The 18,512-nt window shown below is 35.4% G+C and overlaps 1 protein-coding gene across 1 annotated transcript; it reads left to right on the forward strand.

The window, feature by feature from the left end:
• Positions 1-228: 228 nt before the first annotated feature.
• LOC145769692 (collagen alpha-1(XII) chain-like) lies at positions 229-8,884 on the forward strand. The gene is made up of 7 exons (XM_082581368.1): positions 229-310; positions 4,395-4,577; positions 4,741-4,852; positions 5,200-5,275; positions 6,904-6,979; positions 7,752-7,909; positions 8,387-8,884. Exons 1-7 carry the CDS (start codon positions 229-231, stop codon positions 8,636-8,638), a joined length of 939 nt encoding a protein of 312 aa, XP_082437494.1. The 3' UTR covers positions 8,639-8,884.
• The last annotated feature ends 9,628 nt before the right edge of the window (positions 8,885-18,512 follow it).

The following is an 18,512-nucleotide window of genomic DNA, read 5'->3' on the forward strand; positions in this document are numbered from 1 at the left end:
GCTCTCATCAGCATTATGTGCGTAGCAGATGCAGGCAAGAACGTAGTTATAAATTTTATATAACATTTTTAGAATTTCGACATTAGTTGATGTTCTACGCTTCCGTTTTTTTTTTTGCTTTCTCCTACGTAGGTTATTCCCACTCTCCTGTGATAGCTGGTTTAACTTCAGATACACGAGAGTGGCAAATTGCATTTCAGATTCAATTGCAAGACAGGCTTTGGTTTGATGGGTTCAAGATATTCTGATTGTGTTGATACGAATAAACGCGTTTTGGGGAAATGGACTGCCAAAACGCCATATTGCAAACGTGAGTGGAACAATATTATTACCGAAGCAATTTGTTCTTTTTGTAAGAGAGCCAGTGGCTCCGAGAGGGGGGGGAAGTCGGGCCAGTTTCCCCCCTAGCAAAACATTGTAAAGGAAAAACGAGTAGTTTTTTGTTTTTGCAATTTTGAGGGGGGCCCATTTTTAGTACTAAAGTAAAAATGTACCAACTAAATAATCAACAAATTCTTAAATGAAGTGCGTAGTTCCAAGTATTTCTCAATCATTGTAAATGTCACTCTCGATGCTTCTCATCAAGAACAAATCATTTTCGTGTTAAGGTAGGCAATGTTGAACAGCTTCAAGACGTAAAATCTGAAGCTGAAATGATTTGTGTATCACTGAACGGTTTCGATTGTATTGATAGTGTCAACTTGAAAACTGGTGCTGTTTTAGCTAAGCGGGAACTATTTTTGCTTGACAACTGAACCTTAACTTCAAAATCTGCGTTGGCCAGGCATAGGATGTTGTATCCAACATAAGTTATCTGGGAAAGTTAAAGGTATCAGTCCAAGCACGATTAAAGAAAGTAAACCCTGTATATTTTTTGTTTATGGATCATTATCATCATTCATCAGTCATCATCTCCGCCTGCAGCAGATTGCGCATCAACATGAGTTATTTGCTTCCAAGAGTGGCGATTTTGAGCGAGCTCACCCAGTGTCGCCAAGTTGAGTCCGGTCCATGATTGGATGTTGTCCTGCCATCGTTTTGGTTGTCTGCCACGTTTTCTTTTTCCTTCTACTTTTCTTTCTGTGCAAACTTTGCTGATTCCGAATTGTGATCTTTTAGTGTGGCCGAACAGTTTTAAAACTTTTGATTTTATTAACTTATTGCTGCAATTGGATGTAATTGTGTCATAGTTAAAACATCTTCTGTTTTCGTGTGGTCAAGTAGCCTTATGTTGGCCATGCTTCTCATGATGTGATTTTGGAAGGTAGTGAGTTTTTTCTTTATAAATTTTGTTTTTTGTTTATGGATGTTGTTGCTTAAATCTAGTTGAAATTCATAATGTTGCCTACAGACAGCGTTGTTCAAATGTCTTAGCATTTTTGGAGTAATTGATTATCTGTAAGCTAGTGGCATCTTTAAAGTTATAGCCCAGTCAGAGGAAAATTCTGAATAATTTAAAGCAGTGCTTTTCAACCTTTTTGAGAACCATCCGCACACTTTTTTTCGCAAAAATTTCATCCGCACAAACTAACCGAAAATTATACCACAAAAATAAAGTAAAGAGACTTAACACTATTTTATTCAAATGTTCAACAAGTAAGCTACCGGTTTATCAATGACTCGGTTGCTGCTGAATATTTCTGGCAATTTCAGACCAGTTAGGCACAACTTCTTGCTCCAAAGCTCTCAGCATTAGGCCATCAAGTGTCTCATCAAGAAGACAACTCCTTTTCCTCGTTTTAGTGTCAACTAGTGCACTAGTTGGACATGCAAAAAACGTGACATTAAAAAGTTAAAAAGTTTTGAAATGTGGTGTCACAGAAGACTATTGCGCATCAGCTGGGTGGAAGGAAAAACAAATGAATTTGTTTCCAAACAAATAAAGGATAAATGGAGTCTGATAAACAACATTAACCTCAGAAAATTGAGATATTTCGGACACATAGCAAGAAGCAACTTGTTGGAAATTCAATGTTGACTGGGATGGTGCAAGGCAAACGAACAAAAGGACGACAAAAATGAAATATTTTGACAATATCAAGCAAATTACAGGAATAAAAAGCATCCCGGAAGCACTAATAAAAACAAAAGACAGAACAAAATGGAGGTAGTTCATAAGGGAGATCACAGCTGATCAAACATGATTAATCTGTTGAAGAAGAAGAAGTGCATTAAAGCCATTTTTGGCCAAATAAGTTGTTTTTTGTTTTGTACAAGAACTTCTAATGCTTGGATGGCCAGGTCTTTATAAGAACTATCCAGAACTCCTATCCAAAAAGCAGCGTGTTTTCCGCGATTGAAAAATACTTGCTGGCAGAAATCGGTTTTAAGAGTAGGTTATGACCCAAAGGTCGCAGAGGCTCCTGTTCACCGAAGGGCTTCAAAACCCACAGCTTTGTTTGTAATGAATCTGCCTGAAGGCTTAAAAAATAAGATTTAAAACTAAATCACAATGAATAAGTTTATTTGAATTATTCTACGTCAGAAAAAGTAAAAAATATGAACAATTTTCATCCGCACTCATCCGCACCACGTTTGTCATCCGCACTGCAATTTTTTTCATCCGCACAAGTGCGTACCATCCCACAAGTTGAAAAGCACTGATTTAAAGAAAGCTGTCCTATCATCTTGCAAAGAAAATTGACTTCAAGAGGGTAATCAAGGCGTGGTGCAGTCAAACCCAATGCTTTACATTACCAATTTGCAATTGAAGACCAACAAGAGCTTGATCGGAAGCTGAGTCAATACTAAAGTAGTCTTCAACTAGCAGTTTTAAATTTGTGACTGCTTTGCATTTTGTGGACTAGAGTCCTAAAGAAGATTCACTGATGAATTTAATGAAATTAAAGGAAGATGTAATCTAAGTACGCTAAGAGAAAGCTGAAAAGAGTAGGCTACTACTCGCAAGCTAAAGTTGCCTTGGCAATTATAAATTAAAAAAAAAAAAGATTTTCTTTTCCTGAAGACAGAACGCTTTTATAACTCCACTTAACTAGCTGAATCATTCGAAGGAAATGTATTCTATCGTACATTGCAAAGGATTCGACAGTTGTTGGAATTGACAAATGTATCAACAAACTCAAACATATTGTCGATGAGTTTGAAGTTCCATAAATTTCATCGTGTGTCTGTTGTGCAGTTGCGGGCATGTGAGACAAATTTAAACCATTTGTAGGCTACAACAATGACATTTTTCAAGACATTTTGGATGAGTTGGTAGCCTACTTTTGACAGAAAGCCACACAGCAAATTTCAGCTGCAAACCACCCCATAATCTCTACACAAGGAATCATTGCTTGCAACTTTCGAAAAGTTTTTCCAAATAGTTTTGTTATGTTTTTTTTTGTGTTCCAGTAGCTACCTCCAACAGTTGCGCTTTGAAAACGTGGTTTTAGCGATTACTGAAATTTGTAGAGTTGTTTGCGCTCCAGTAGGCCTATGACTCAAAACCGATTGAAAAGCCTAACTATACATGTTGTGCATCAATTCAGATGTCGCAAAATTTTATTATTTGATGCTGTGAACCGTAACTTGGCATTGCAAAAAATCCAGAAAGGGTTGAATTAAATCAGGGATGTCCAAAGTCCGGCCCGCGGGCCAACTCCGGCCCACGACTCCCACGAGACGTTTTTGTATGGCCCGCGCCTGTTGTTGTAGCCTACAATGTGTTATTTTTGGCCTGCAGACACACAAAAATCATATAAATTCAACTTGCAGTTTTCAGAAAAATTATTGTGGCTGTTGGCCCGCAAACGAACACTTATTATCAAATCTGGCTCGCGTGGGAAAAAGTTTGGACACTCCTGAATTAAATGCTTGGTTGAACTATTTTCGTTGCCTGTAGGCCTATTGTGTGTTTACAAAGCTTTCTCGACAAAATAGTTAGCCTCAATGGCGATTTTTGCTGCAAGTGTAATCCAGTGATTAATTATTGATGATTTTTACATTGAACGAAGTTCTTTTCATGCTAAGGAAAGTAGGCTAATTTCAGCTTAACACGAACATGCAACGCAATATTTGCTAAAAAATATTATGGGGCCTATTTTTCGTATTGTTTCCCGACCAGTGCTGACTTCTCTCGGAGGCCCTGAAGAGAGCATAAAACTTTATCGCAAATATGCAGTCATCAAAACATAAAAAAGCAGAAGGCATTCAAAATCTAAGAATTAAGTGACTTGCAATCTAAAAAGAAAAGTCAAAAGAACATTTCTGAACATTCTAATACAAATCTGTATCGCTTCGCCTATCTAAAGAAAAAGTGGGTTGAATTCAACATTTTGTGTTGTTTATTGTAGAAATAAGTAGCCTAGCTTACCAAGTACGAAAGGCTTGCTAGATAGGCCTACTCTTTTTTTATCAATGCAACTGGTTAAATCGCGATTGACCACGCACAGCACTGGTCTGCGATCCGCAAGGCCCAATTGATCATGGCGGTTTGAAATGCACAAAACGGCGCAAGGTTGGATCTGTATGTCGTTTCCAATGTTCACCAGAGTATGAATTCTTTCCACACGGATACAGCAGCAATTACTGCAAAAGCAACGGAAAATGGAACCGACCATTTCCTTGTTGCAACCGTGAGTAGAAACTCTATGTAAATTTAGTGTACTTACACATTGAATAATGTCTAAGAAAAACAAACTTTCTTTGCTTAATTTGGCCAATTCATTGCAAGGAAAGAGAGCTGACGATTCTTGAAGTTAATGAAAACAATTTGAAACTCTGTGATAAATTTTGCAGTGCCGTGTCCTCCGTACGCTATTGTAGACTTCGTGATTGTTTTGGATTCCTCCTCATCAGTAAGGGAAGAAAATTGGAACAAAATGAAGAGTTTTGTTAGGCAGATCTTAAAGTAAGTGTGGAAAAAGTTCCACCAACTTAAAAGTGTTGGTCTTCTAAGATTTTGTATCGATTGAAGTGCAATCAAGAAGAAGAACTTTATCTGGCCTAGACCTATTTTAAAGCTAAGCTGCACTCATTCTGGTTTTAGTATGGCGAAGCGTTTTAAATGAAATGACATTTCCAATGTTGTATCAAAAAAATGTTCTCAAAGTGTTTTTATTTTCTGGAGGTCATTTTTGATGCTCGTTCTTTTAAGCTATTAAGAATCGGCTTTTTTGCCTTCTTGCTCGGGTATTTTCCTCCTTAACATTTAATAATATTTGTTTTATCAAAAACAGAGTGTCTTCACTTTTTTAGAAATTTTATTCTTCGGCCGGATGCTGCGCAATTAGGCGTCTTTCGTTACAACCGGGTTGTCGACACTAGCACTCAAGTAAGCTATATAAGGACAACATACTGTATATGCGTAAATGTATCAGTAGTATCACCACAATAATTTAATTTGTTTAAACTGCATTTTATTTCTAGTGGATCTGCATTTTATCGTCGAAACATGCGCGTTGACCCTAAATCAATATTAAATCAAGTATCAATCACTCATTGCGTCGCTATTGCATGTTTAAATAGGGGTATGAAATTTTTTAAAGTATATTTCCCCATATCATATTTCGTGGAGTTTTATTGTGCAAATCATAAGTATGTAGAAAATTTTCATTTTACAAAAACTTCACCCTCTAATTGCGTAAACATATCACTATACAGTACTACTTACATAATATACAAATGGGTTAAATTACACTTTCAATAACGCATTTGTAAAATAATATTTAATATGCAATTTTTCATTGGATTTATAGAGTGGAGGCAAGTTTTGCATTTCTTTGTGTATCTGTGCATTGCATTGCATATCTGTGCACGCTTTCCACAGCAGACCTCTGAATGCTGCATTGATATAGACGTTAGCTCTGTAGACCAAAACTACCTGAATGACTTCAAAGTCCTTGGATACTTTTTAAACGTTTTTGATAAATTGCCAACATCAGCAAGATTGAAGCTTTGAGCAGAAAACCAGCCCACATGCTGCTTCAGCTGTTCGCATACCAGAAACGTAGCCACTGGGAGTGAGGGAGATTGGGAGAGCAATCGTCCACCCAAAATTTTATCTCGTCCTTCCAAAAATGAGTTCTTAATACTATTAAAACGTTTTAATGGCTGTCAATTCTTGCTACAAATCGGCTGCCGAGAAACATGACATTGTATTACATGTTGAATGGCGTTTCATAAATGCATGGCTGCATTCTACAGCTATATTATTTTTAAACAGGCTTTTTAAACAATTTAGCTGTAGTCTAATTTACTGTAGCTGCGGTTTGCATTTTACTAACCGTTCAAATTTCAACATGGTGTCTTCAATATTTCCTTCAAAAATGGAGGTCCTTAGAAAAAAGCAGAGTCATACTAAATTTGGCTTTTTGCCAAGGGTTACAATAGTGAAGAAGCATATTGTGGGTTACATCTTACATACTGCTGAAATTTTTGGCTAGAAAATTACTTGACAGGACATTGGCGCAATCGTTTTGAGTGAAGCTTGTTTCAAGACACAAGATAGTGAATGCAACAAAATTCATTCCAATCTTCATGGTGTGCACAAAACGTTGTTGTAACGATGGCAGAAGTGTTTGGATATGCTGAGAAATATAATAGGCAAGCTGAAATCAACAAAATAAAATATTATGACTAGCAAATCTTACAAAAAGGTTTGTCATTTAAAAAACCAGTCGGCGAAGGAGTAAGCAATTTTTATGCCTACACACAAGTGGTTACATTTTTTCCTGTTCTAGCAATGCACGGTAAATTGTAATTTGTTGATACAACGTATTTTATCACTCCTGGAATAGAAATTGTTGCTCTTTACTTTTGCAACTTGAACATAGAAAAGGTGAAGCGGATTTTGTTAGCACAACTTTTTCATTTACTGTGTGGGTGAACGCTATGCACAAAGTACGCTGTCAATTCCTTTTGCAATAATAAGCTATTCAACTTCAGTATTTTTCTTACAAGATTCTACTCACTTCTTTCCCTGATGATATGTCTAGTTTCTTCAAAGCTTTTAACGCAATCCCTTATGATGGTGAAGGTAAGCGACAACCTGTTTATTTTCTTTACACGTGCAGCAAAACATCATTATCCAATTGATGTGACTGCAACTAATAGTTTAAAGTAGTAGTCTAAAAATTTGTTTATAAATCTCTATCTTTTTAAAATTGTTAATAGTTTTGACATAAAATAAACATTTGTAAAGAAAATAAAAAATAGCTTGACTGCTTAAATAAATATTTTTGTTTTGAATAGTTTCAAGATATTTAATATCAAAATCCTTCATTGGTTTAATAGAAAGCGACCTTTTCCAGTATAAAAACGTTTCCAACCAATGTCTTCCATTCGATTGTATGCATAATACGATCTGAATCAATACACCTCTAGCCTACAATGCTGTCTAAACTTCAGACTGGTGGTCTAAACTACTACCCCGACTCCAACCCCCATAGACCATGAAATCACCTCACGCTTGTCATCGTCACCATAAGATTATGATGACGATGACATTAAACGGCATGACGTATCACGGGTAGCAAAAGCATGTCAAGAGCGAGTTTGTAGTCTGCACCACGAGGCAAATTATCGTTGAGCAACAAGATAACAATTTACCGAAAATGGCATTTAATTTTGCAATGTTAGACTAGACTCGTATATACTAAATCAATTTGATAGTCAAGTTTAAGGATAGATAAGACAATATGTCTGCGTATCGATGAGGAAAATTAACTCCAAATGCAATATTCATAGCAAATAATACTTTTTTGTCGATCTTTTGATACGAAAATTGTTTGCTGATATCTTTGTACCAGGAACGTACACTGGAAATGCTCTGAATCACGTGGCAGATGTCATGCTTAAGCAAGGCAATCGATTCAAAGCTCGTGATATTGTTCTTTTGATCACCGACGGAAAGTCACAGGATGACGTTGCTTTTCCAGCTTATCGACTTCGGAAAACAGGAGCTATGGTGAATAAATTTTTTTTTATTGATAAAAATGAAGAATTAGTTACTGTTTTCTATGTGATTATACGGAAAACTAACGCTATACACAATAACTGTGGTAACTTTATAAAATTGTACCTTACTTGAATAAATCAAGAAAATGAAATATCTCGTGTGAAATATCTCGTGTGAAAATAAATTCCTTTGCATTACTTGAATAAAGCATTAACAATAACATCAGTGGAGTGTTTTTCAAATATTGTAGTGTTGCCAAATAAAAACTGAAAAAACTTAATTGGCTACATCATGATTTTAGTGTAATATGATAATTTTTATTAGGATTTATTAACAACGCTTCAAAGTTTTACTTTTTGATGAATTAACTTTACAAAGAGAGTCAGAGGTGTAGTGCATGTCTATAATGTCTAAAGACTGTTTCAACAGACACTTGACTTTGGTCCCAGTTATTTTCTACTAAAATAATATTTATGCGACTTTCAGATATTGGTACTCCCTGTCAAGCCTCCTGGAAAAGGAAAACTCGACTTGAAGCAAATTTCTCAAATTGCTGGAAATCCGAAAAACATACTTACCGATGCAATAGAAGGAGGATTTGAAGCTCTTACAAAGGGATTCGCTCGGAGCTTGGGAAAATACTTATGTCCGGCTGTCTGTACTAATCCATTCCACAACCATTCTGGAGAAACTCCCGAAAGGCTGAAAAGTTACGCCAAAGATCATCCTCTGCATTAACAAGTTGTGGAAAAGTATAACCGAACAGATATGAGTTGGCTTATTTTGGCAAGAGAAGATTAAACTTTTTGTGATTTGAACGCATAAGTTTGGCATGAACGATTTGAACAAACGCTTGCACTTTCGTGATAAGTATTTACATAACAATAGTCATTGCAGTCTACCAAACCAATACAGAAATTTTAATGTTTCATACTAAAATGAAATGCATTTTATACAAAGATTTTGATCGAAAATAAATTAAAGTACTGCATTATTGAATTTTACTCAATAAAGCTAGTTTTCATAATTTTGCTTATTAAGTCAGATACGTAGTATAAGAATCTTTTAGATAACATTTTTTATAAAAAAAAAAAAAAAACTACTTGCTCCAATTTTTCAATAGACAAACACACTACTCTTCTAACCCGGAATTATACTACGAATCCCTGCTTCTAACAAATAAATGGAAAAAAAAACAAGTAATGATGGTCAACGGTTGCTCTGTGTATAAATAAATATTATACTGGTAATGTATAAATAAAGCCCGTCCTTCATCCATTGATACTTAAAACAGAATACTAAGCCAACAACTTTGAGAAAATATCAGAGAAAATGAGGACCTGCTTATTGTGAGTCAATTGCTCATAAAATAAAGCTTAGAGGTGATTAGGTGATCTGAAAGCAGTTCCAGAATCTATGCTGAATTTGCTCGAAAAACATGACCGAAATAATAGGCGCATGACAATTCAGTACATTTGCATGAATAAACTTTGCGTGTGCATAGTAAATGAGAGCACTGTACAAAGATAGCTTTGTATTTAGTAGCCTATGGAATCAAGCAATGGGCAGTCTACATGACAATAAAGCTTCAATGGCAAACTTCTAAGGATCAATGATAATCTTGATCAGGGCCGTAGCTATACGGGAGCTTGGGAAAGCAAACATCCTCCCACACGTTTTATCTTGCCCCACAAAAAACAAATTGTTTATACCATTACAACGTTTTTAATGACATTGTATTACATGGTGAATGACGTTTTAAAAATGTTGGCTGCATTCAGTAACTATACTTTTAAACAAAATATATTTCAAATATTAAAATATTTTCACTTCAACGGTTGCTTTTGCCACTAAAATTTTATTTCTAACTGCGTCACTGATCACGATGAATATACAGTAGCCTATAGTAGGCTATAACTATAAAGCGACTACTCATCGAAAAAAAGTTTTTGTCTAACGAGGAACATTTATTAACACAATTTCTAATGACATCGCATTTCAACGTTAAAAAATTTTTTTTTTCTGAACTGTTTGCCACAGAGTTTATTGCACATCAACAATTTTACAAGATGTAGGCTAGATAGTGGCGTATGCAGTGGGGGTAGGGTACTTAATATTTTATTGTTTTATTGTTTTATGACATTTTTTGTGTACGAAGCCTGAACGTTGTTTTGTGTAGCCTATCTAAGCCTGAAGAACGAAGCCTGTGTTGCAGAGCTAAATGTTAAAAAAAAAACAAAAAAAAAACAGCCTACTACGTGAATGCAAACGACAGCAAAAAGGATGATTCGAGTGACTTTGGCGAGACAATTTTCGGAAACATTAGATATGATGCCTTGAAAAAGTGGACGGATACCGAAGAGTATAGTGAATTAGTGATGCATCTGAGATAGTCGGGATATCTTTAACAAAAAATTGATAAGAGTTTGACAGCACGAGTTAACATGAGGTGACAATAGGAAAGATGGGGCAAGGAAGACTAAAGTAAACCTTAAAAGATAGAAGAATGACCTCACAGAGAAAACTTGAAAACTGAAGACAAAGGATAGAGAACAATGTTATTCGCGTTTTAAAGTAAATGTGAGTATTTATATGACTCTGTCTGTATCCATCACAAATGAACCTTGCCTTCAACGCTTTACCAAGCAGGCAGTGCGTCAGCGCAGCGCATGGAGGCTCAGTCAAATACACTTACGACTCATTGCAATGTCTACAAAAATTTTGAACCAAACAAGTAATATTGGTTAGATTTATTTGACAATTTTATAGACCAGATCATTAGGCAAACTTACTGTATTTGTCCTCCATTTTGTGACTTAGTGTAACCTTCTTTCGTTTCTGTCCTAGAATCAACTTGGTTGCCGTACTTACAGCTTGTGATTCCAATGTAATCTGATGTAAAATAGTCTATCGTCTACTTGTTCTGATTAATTTTATTGAACATGTGAACTGTATTCATGTAAATTGTATTTGCATCTAAAGCACGATTCTTAGGTATTATTGTGTTAACTTACGTATTTTGTGGGAATATATCTGCTGAAATTTTCACTAATTAAGTTCATTGAAAGGCAATGCATGTAATTTAAACGTTTTTAGTCATTAAATATTCATTGAGCTGTCGACTATATCATTCATTCTTTAATATCATTCTTTAAATCTAAAATAACAGTAACTTGATAGTTTCTTTAATACAGGTGAAAGTACAGGTTAACGCTGAAAACGTCAAACAAAATGCTTCTAGGGAAAACTGGTTTGTCGTTCGATTTGACATCAACTTTGCTGCACTGACGTCCATGTTCAAGGCCGTTGAGAGGGTATTTTGGGAACGGTACCAATGAGATTCTTAGGTTCCAATCAATACACTTTTGATAATAACGCAATATAGCCCAATAATGCGCAATGGCTTCTTCAAGTTCCCAGGCCTCTTGAAAAGGTTTCCGGCTCCTAAAATCACCCCGGGCCCGGGTTTAAAAGTACCCTCTGGGCCTCTCCTAAACGCTTCTGGCCATGCTATCATCATGATTTCTCATTCTATTCTTTTAAAAAAATCCGCGTCCAAGTCGAGGATATCAAAATCTCCGTGCTACTGAGTTTAATGGTATTTTTTTTAAATAAAACGAGCGCAAAAATCGGCCCTCATTCTAAGTTGGTATAGAATATAGATGTTTTACTGTGGGTTGAATGACATTTCCTATCGGGGTTCTACAGGGTGACATACTATGGAGTAATATGACTCTAATGATTGGCATAAAGCAGAGGTCACCAAAATTTTTGAAAAAAGGCCAGGTAATTGGTAACTGTAAGAAGAGATGCTCTCGGACCGGATTACCATTTTGCTTGCATCTTGTGCTGGTGACTCAACAGAGTGAGTGTGGTTTATCCAGCTGCGTGCAACATTGACAATTGACACACGTTCGATTTTTGCAGACAAATAGGTTGTGGAGAAAAAATTCATTATTTTATCACAAATTCTCAAAGTCACACAAACTTAATCTTTCAGAAACAAATATTCAAAAAAAGAACATAAAGACGTGAAACGGCAAATTAAATAGAACTGAAACTCTTCACACGGCGTTAACTTTTGATAGGATTCTTTAGTAGGTCTAGTACAGAGGTTCTTAAACTGGGGTCCATGGACCCCCAAGGGGTCCGCGGACTAGTTTTAGGGGGTCCATAAAGGCCCACTCGAAATCTTCGTGTATAATTTCAAAAATAGAATAAATTTTTTAAAAGAAAAGAGATTAAGTTCAAACAACGCTGATGATTTTCCTCAGGTCATCGTTACTCATTGCTTTTTACATTGCCATGCATTAACATCTAAAACTCTCCCAACAAATTTGAAATAAATTTGGTCTGGTAGTGTGAAAATCGTTAATTTTATCAGAGCTTGTGCTTTGAACCATCGAATATTCAAGAGGTTATGTCAAGAAATGGGAGCGGAACAGGAAGTTCTCCTCTATCATACAGAAGTTTGTTGGCTGTCATTGGGACAATTTTGAATCGCTTATTTAAACTTCGAATGGAAGTTTCTTTTTTTCTAAAGACAAAAATATTGAACTCTCAAAGCAGTTTAACAGTGAAGAGTTTATTCATGGGTTAGCTTACTTGGCGGATGCTTTTACTCATATGAATAAGATAAATCGTTCTGTTCAAGGCCCTGCCGTTACAACTATGGACGCTTCTGAAAAACTTACATGTAAATCTTTTCAGGACAAGTTATCTCTGTAGAAGAGGAGATTGGAGACTAACAACTATTCTATTTTCTCAACGTTTGGAAGAATTTATGCTTCAAAATGGAACTGCAGTTTGTAATGCTCTACCATCTTCCCTGCACACAGACATGTGCAGACATTTGGAAGCATTGCAAAACTCTTTCAGAGGTTACTGCTTAGCCGCAGAGGATATTAAAAACACAGCATTGATACGTTACCCTTTCCTCGTTGAACTGGAATCTATCAGTGATGAGGACCTTGCAAAAGATGAGTTCATTGAACTAAGGGCAATGGAATCATTAAGAATGTCCTTCAATTTGAAAAGTATTGGCGATTTTTGGAGTTCGTTGACGCAAGCATATGCTCTTTTGGCAGAGAGCCATGGCTGCTTTAATCCCTTTTGCAACCACATATTTATGTTAGTCAGGATTTTCTTCCTTGGTAACTATCAAAACAAAGAGCCGAAACCGGTTGGATGCAAAGGATGACATGCATGTTGCCTATCAAAGACGAAGCCACAATGTTCTTGTTGAAGACAAACAGCAGCATCCTTCACATTGATGAAATTAAATCGAAGATATTAAAAAACAATCTGCATTCGCTATTTCTTAAATTTAATAAAACATAAATTTTGTTACCAATTCATTCTAATTTTATTGCGTTATGTCCAATTCATGCTGATCAGAAAAGTTTCTCGGACTAGGCCACAAAGGGGGTCCACGCAAACCAAATTTTTTTTAAGGGGTCCGCGATCAAAAAAGTTTAAGAACCCCTGGTCTAGTAGGTCGTTTACTAGGTCTAGTAGGTCGCTCATTTACTTTTACATTGATTCGACGTATGAAGACGTTGAATCAATGTAAAAAGTGTTCGATTTGTTGGCTGAGATGTGTCGCCACGCCTCTGTAGTAATCAACAAATAAACACTTTCAATAGCATTGTTTATGAACAAAGCAAAGGTCATGCTCTTTTCGCATTTTGTATTGGCATTTTGCTGATTGATTCCACTCATATTTCAAGGGTTCAGTTCAGACTTCTATTGTATTTTAAAATTGCAACATTTGCAGTGACAGATGTTGAACAGACAGAGGTGGATACAACGATAATTGTAGCCTATAGACCAGTTAGCCTAAATTTGAAATCACTTTCTTCAAGTTATATATTTGCCTTTAAGCTATTTTTACAAGAGAATTGTGCAAAATTTGCAAGGTTTTTTAAGAAGGTGTGCCATTTTCAGGCAATTTTAAGATGGTTTCTAAACATGCTTTGATATCTTACACAACAATGCACACACGTGAATGAAATCTTCAAAAATGGCAGCTCTCCTATCTCTCCCCGGTCAAACTGGTGAGTTTTCCGTTGATGAAAACGAAATGCCACCGGCGAAGTCAAACGCTAGTTCCATAACTCGTCCAACATTCCGTGGCTTCTCAAAGAAATTCATGTCTAGTGCGGATACTCCAACACCCGGAGAAAGCATTCCAAGTATCGTAGCTAATCTACAATCAAAAGAAAAGGAAATCTGTATTCTAGTATCGGTAAGTTGTGCAATTCTGTGCAGTAGACACGAAACGCACAAAATACAGTTGTTGGTTTGTTTATTGTTTGTATTTGTTAAAGAACGTAAGCAGTTGAAGTTTAAACAATTTTCAAACAATAGCCTGTAGCAATTTATTTGATATTTGATCTGAGTTTTTTGAATGAATCATACCTTTCGGTATTGTGTGTATTCGAAATATTCAAAGCCCTATTTGACAATGTTTTGAAAAGCTATATATCATTCTTTAATTTGCTGTACTCCCTGGTATCACTTTAGACATTTGGTTATTTAAACTGGTTGTAGCCTAAATTTCCCAACTAACATTTATCGAGTCGAAACAACGCAAGCAGTACCGGTAGCTTATAATTTCTAGATTACAACGCTTAAAATTGGTAGTGAGCTTTCTAAGTTATTGTATTTGATAACAATCTGAAACTTAAAGAGAAGTTTATTTTATTTTCTTGTTGTTTCAAACTAGTACCGTAACTACACATTCAGAAAAACAGCAAGAGATATGAAATTGGAGCACAACAAAATAACATTATTTTTATGAGGATGAAAAAAACTTAAGTTATTTGTTTTGACGTATTAAAATTTTTCACTTTTTAATTTTCGACTTTTTGTAATCTCATAAACCATGAATTGTTGCTGAGCAACCGTTTGAAAAGTGGCTGATAAAGTTCTTAAGAAAAACAAATAGGTTTAAATTTTAATGAATATCGTGACTTTCTCAGCTCTCGAATTTGTACTTTGTCATTTCGATTGCGTCACATTGGGCTTACTCAGGTAGCTGTAGAAGCGTGACAGGCTAGCGCTAGCCTACATTAAAAAAGAACAATTGCGATAAAATTGCTGCGTCATGTTTTGCGTCATGACATCATAACATGTGATATGTACACCTGCCTACACGACTTTTTTTAAAATTAATGTTTTTGTAAAGTGTATTTTAACAAACTGACCATGTTTTCCTGTCGAGGCCATTAAAGGTTAATTGCCACCGTAACCTTAACAACGCATCGAAGAGCGTATTATTCTTTCTACATTATTATCAAGATGTCAATGTTTTTGCAGCGTCATGTAATTTAGTTTCAGCTGGCAGGATTAGCTTCATCTATTGTTGCAGAATCACTTGTACCTGTAGGCCTATTAAAGATTTTTCTCACCAGGACCTTTTTGATCTGCTGCTGGGCTATATATATACAAGCAGGCCACTCCAGTCCACATGCACAGTAGAACAGACTGAATCGACGGCAGGCGAGCTCTAGGAGTTTTTTGTAAATACAGTTGAACTTGTGGTACAGACGACCACTTTCGCAATGGGTCATGATTTTTCAGTATTTAAGTTAAGCTCATTAGTGTATTATAATATTGTATTTTGTTTAAGCGCTGGTTATTCATCAGGGTTTATTGAGATCGATACAATCACCAAAAGCTGGTTTAAAGAAAAAAAGTTTTTCAAAAAAAATAAAAAAAAGTTTGAAAAAATACGAAGTTTTGTAAATGAGATGCTTTTACTATAAAGCACTGATTAAAATGTCCTATACACGGGACTGTTCGAATTTTGTATGACACCATTTTCTTATTTTTCTCTTATATGACGTCAAATATGACGTTTCTTAATAGGTGGTACTGTATCATAATTTGATCTTTATTTTCATTACAAATGTGTGGCAATTCTGAATAAAATCTCGTAATATAAAATTCTTACAAGCAGTAGCGGATCCATCAGGGCATTTGGTCAGGTGTCTCCCATACCGAGAAAAATATGTAATTTTTGTTTGTTTTTGCAAAAAATATTTGCTCGTTTTGCTTAGTAAATCCCGTTTCCTCCATTTAACTGGCGGCATTGGACACAGGTGCATTCGCAACTACTTACAAACTTTCTCTTTTGTGCTATTTAATTATCTGCAAGCTTTCATTCAAATTCAGCTTTGAAATATATTTTTTAAGTGATTAAAAACAACTTCAGTGAACAATTTTTAACTTTGTTTTGTCATGATGCATGATGATTTGTAGATGCGAATGTATACAACAACACACAGGCGAAACAAGAAAATGAACATAAGCTGCTGAGTAAAGACAAGAATCATGATATTGCCTGCTACTTTCGTATTTGAATTTTTCAGCCATTTTTTGCATATGAAAAATTTGATAGACAAGAAGTTAAATCAATAATAATAATCGCAGTAATAATAATCGTAGTAACAATAATCGTAGTAATAATATAAACTAGAAATAAATAAATTAATATGAAAAAGGCTAAATAAACGTGACTAATAAATTTTTTTTACAAAAATTGCCCAAAACACAAAAAGCGTATTTAAAATCAAACAATACGACAAGTAGGCTATGATATATAATTGCTTCAGTGCTTTCAATATCTTTATAAAGTCGTAAAGAGAATAGGCCAAACAATACGACAAGTAGGCTATGATATATAATTGCTTCAGTGCTTTCAATATCTTTATAAAGTCGTAAAGAGAATAGGCCAACATGCAAAATGCATTATTAATGAATATAGGCTATTAATAAAATTTAAAGGTCTCATGAACGTCCCCCGTAAGCTTGTCGCTTCACTGAAGGAATAGATCAGGAACTGACAAATGATAAGACGTTGATAATGTCTTCAAAACGTATCATCTTAAAGTGACTGAAATAACTCAAAAACTGTGTACGTGAAGTCGAAAGAAAATCGTATGGCATTTTGCAATTGTAACCCAAAAATAATACATCAGGTGATTGACGATTCTTGTGTTGTGTTCTGTTTTCAAACGGAAAACAACTTGTTGCAAAATTCGATTGTGTATGCCAGCGTTTTTTTTTGCTCTTTTACATTGAAAGAATCTTGTGCAACATCAAATAAGTAATAAGTTAGAAAATTGAATATCATTACACTTTTGGCCTCAAGGATAAACTGACATTTCTACTGTACATACTATTTGAGTATTTATAGTTTCGGGAGAGAGTTTGCTTTTTTATACCAAAGACAGGCAAGACACAACAATACCACAGGGTTTGAGCATTACAACAGTATATATTTTACATATTTACAAAATAGTTTAACATTCAAACGTTTTCGGCTTAACCTAAGCCCTCATCAGGAATCTGAAAATATTAATAAATGCAATAAATTTCAACTTCTTGAAGGTAACTAGCTAACTAATTGTAAGCATCAAGAAATACGCAGCGGTTAAAAGCAATAGTGTGGAAAACAAACAGACGGACGGAAAACAAAATTACATTAGAAAAAGGCAACTACATGACTACAAACGAATTAGCACCACAGGGAACGTGATCCATCTAACTTAGTAAATGTTTAGTAGAAAGGACGCGCCACCAGCAAATAATTGTTTGTTTAAATTTGGGTTGTAGCGTTTGATTAATAGCGCTTCCTGAATTTTTGTGTCAAATTGGGATTTGCCTTTGCGTAAAATTTTAAATGAGTCAGCAGAGAATTTTCGATTTGTGCAAAAGGAACATTCCATAATATGGTCTTTGATGGCACTTTTCTTTAAGTCTCTAAAGTTCAAATGCTCCCGTACTCTCGTGGTCAAATGTCTGGTGGACATACCGATGTATGTCAATGCCGAATCACACGGACATGTAAAACTGTATACGACATTTGAACAGAGAGGCGAAGGCGTCTGGGACTTTAGTTGAAAATACGAACTGATTTTGAATGTTTTATAAACAGGAAAAACGTCCACATCAAATTTACTTTTCATAAACTGTCCGATTTTGCGAGCAAACGTTTTAGAATCTTTTCCCACAAACGGAATGGACAAACAATGCTTCATATTGAACTCATTTTCAGCCTTTTCTTGTTGGTCGGAATTCGTGGAGATAAAGCGATTCAATATTTTTTCAAAGTATAATTTTGGATAACCATTATTATAGAACATTTGTTTTAATTTCTCTGTTTCAATATTAAAAAGAGCATAATTACAGCAAATCATTTTAGCCCGAGCTAATAGGCACATGATCAGACCAGATTTCCATTTCGATGGGCATAGTGCATCAAAATTCAAAAACAAACCAGTATGGGTTGGTTTGCGCCAAACCCAAGTATCAAATTCGGTAGCATTAATTTTAATTTCAACGTCCAAAAAAGGCAAAGTTTCGCGTGCTTTTTCAATTGTAAATTTGATGTTTTTATGTTGAGAGTTCAGCAATTCCAAAAAGGCCGCACAAGACGTCTCCTTATTAAATACGTATTTGTAATAGTATTTGTAAGCTGACACGCAGCTCCGTGCTGCACTTGAAACAGCAAACATATAGCCTACATCTTTCGTTTTACTATATTGAGTAAAATATCAAGCTGAAAGTTACAATAGTTTTTGTTGAACACTGAATGTCTTAGGCA

Source organism: Aplidium turbinatum, chromosome 4, assembly GCF_918807975.1.
Source record: "Aplidium turbinatum chromosome 4, kaAplTurb1.1, whole genome shotgun sequence".
NCBI lineage: Eukaryota > Metazoa > Chordata > Ascidiacea > Aplousobranchia > Polyclinidae > Aplidium > Aplidium turbinatum.

What these genes read in the sequence shown, in the direction of transcription:
- LOC145769692 (XM_082581368.1), top strand. Translation starts at nt 229, where the DNA reads ATGGGTTCAAGATATTCTGATTGTGTTGATACGAATAAACGCGTTTTG. An exon ending in CAAAACGCCATATTGCAAAC is followed by an intron (nt 311 to 4,394) that starts GTGAGTGGAACA and finishes GACCACGCACAG; the next exon opens with CACTGGTCTGCGATCCGCAA. An exon ending in TTCGGAAAACAGGAGCTATG is followed by an intron (nt 7,910 to 8,386) that starts GTGAATAAATTT and finishes TGCGACTTTCAG; the next exon opens with ATATTGGTACTCCCTGTCAA.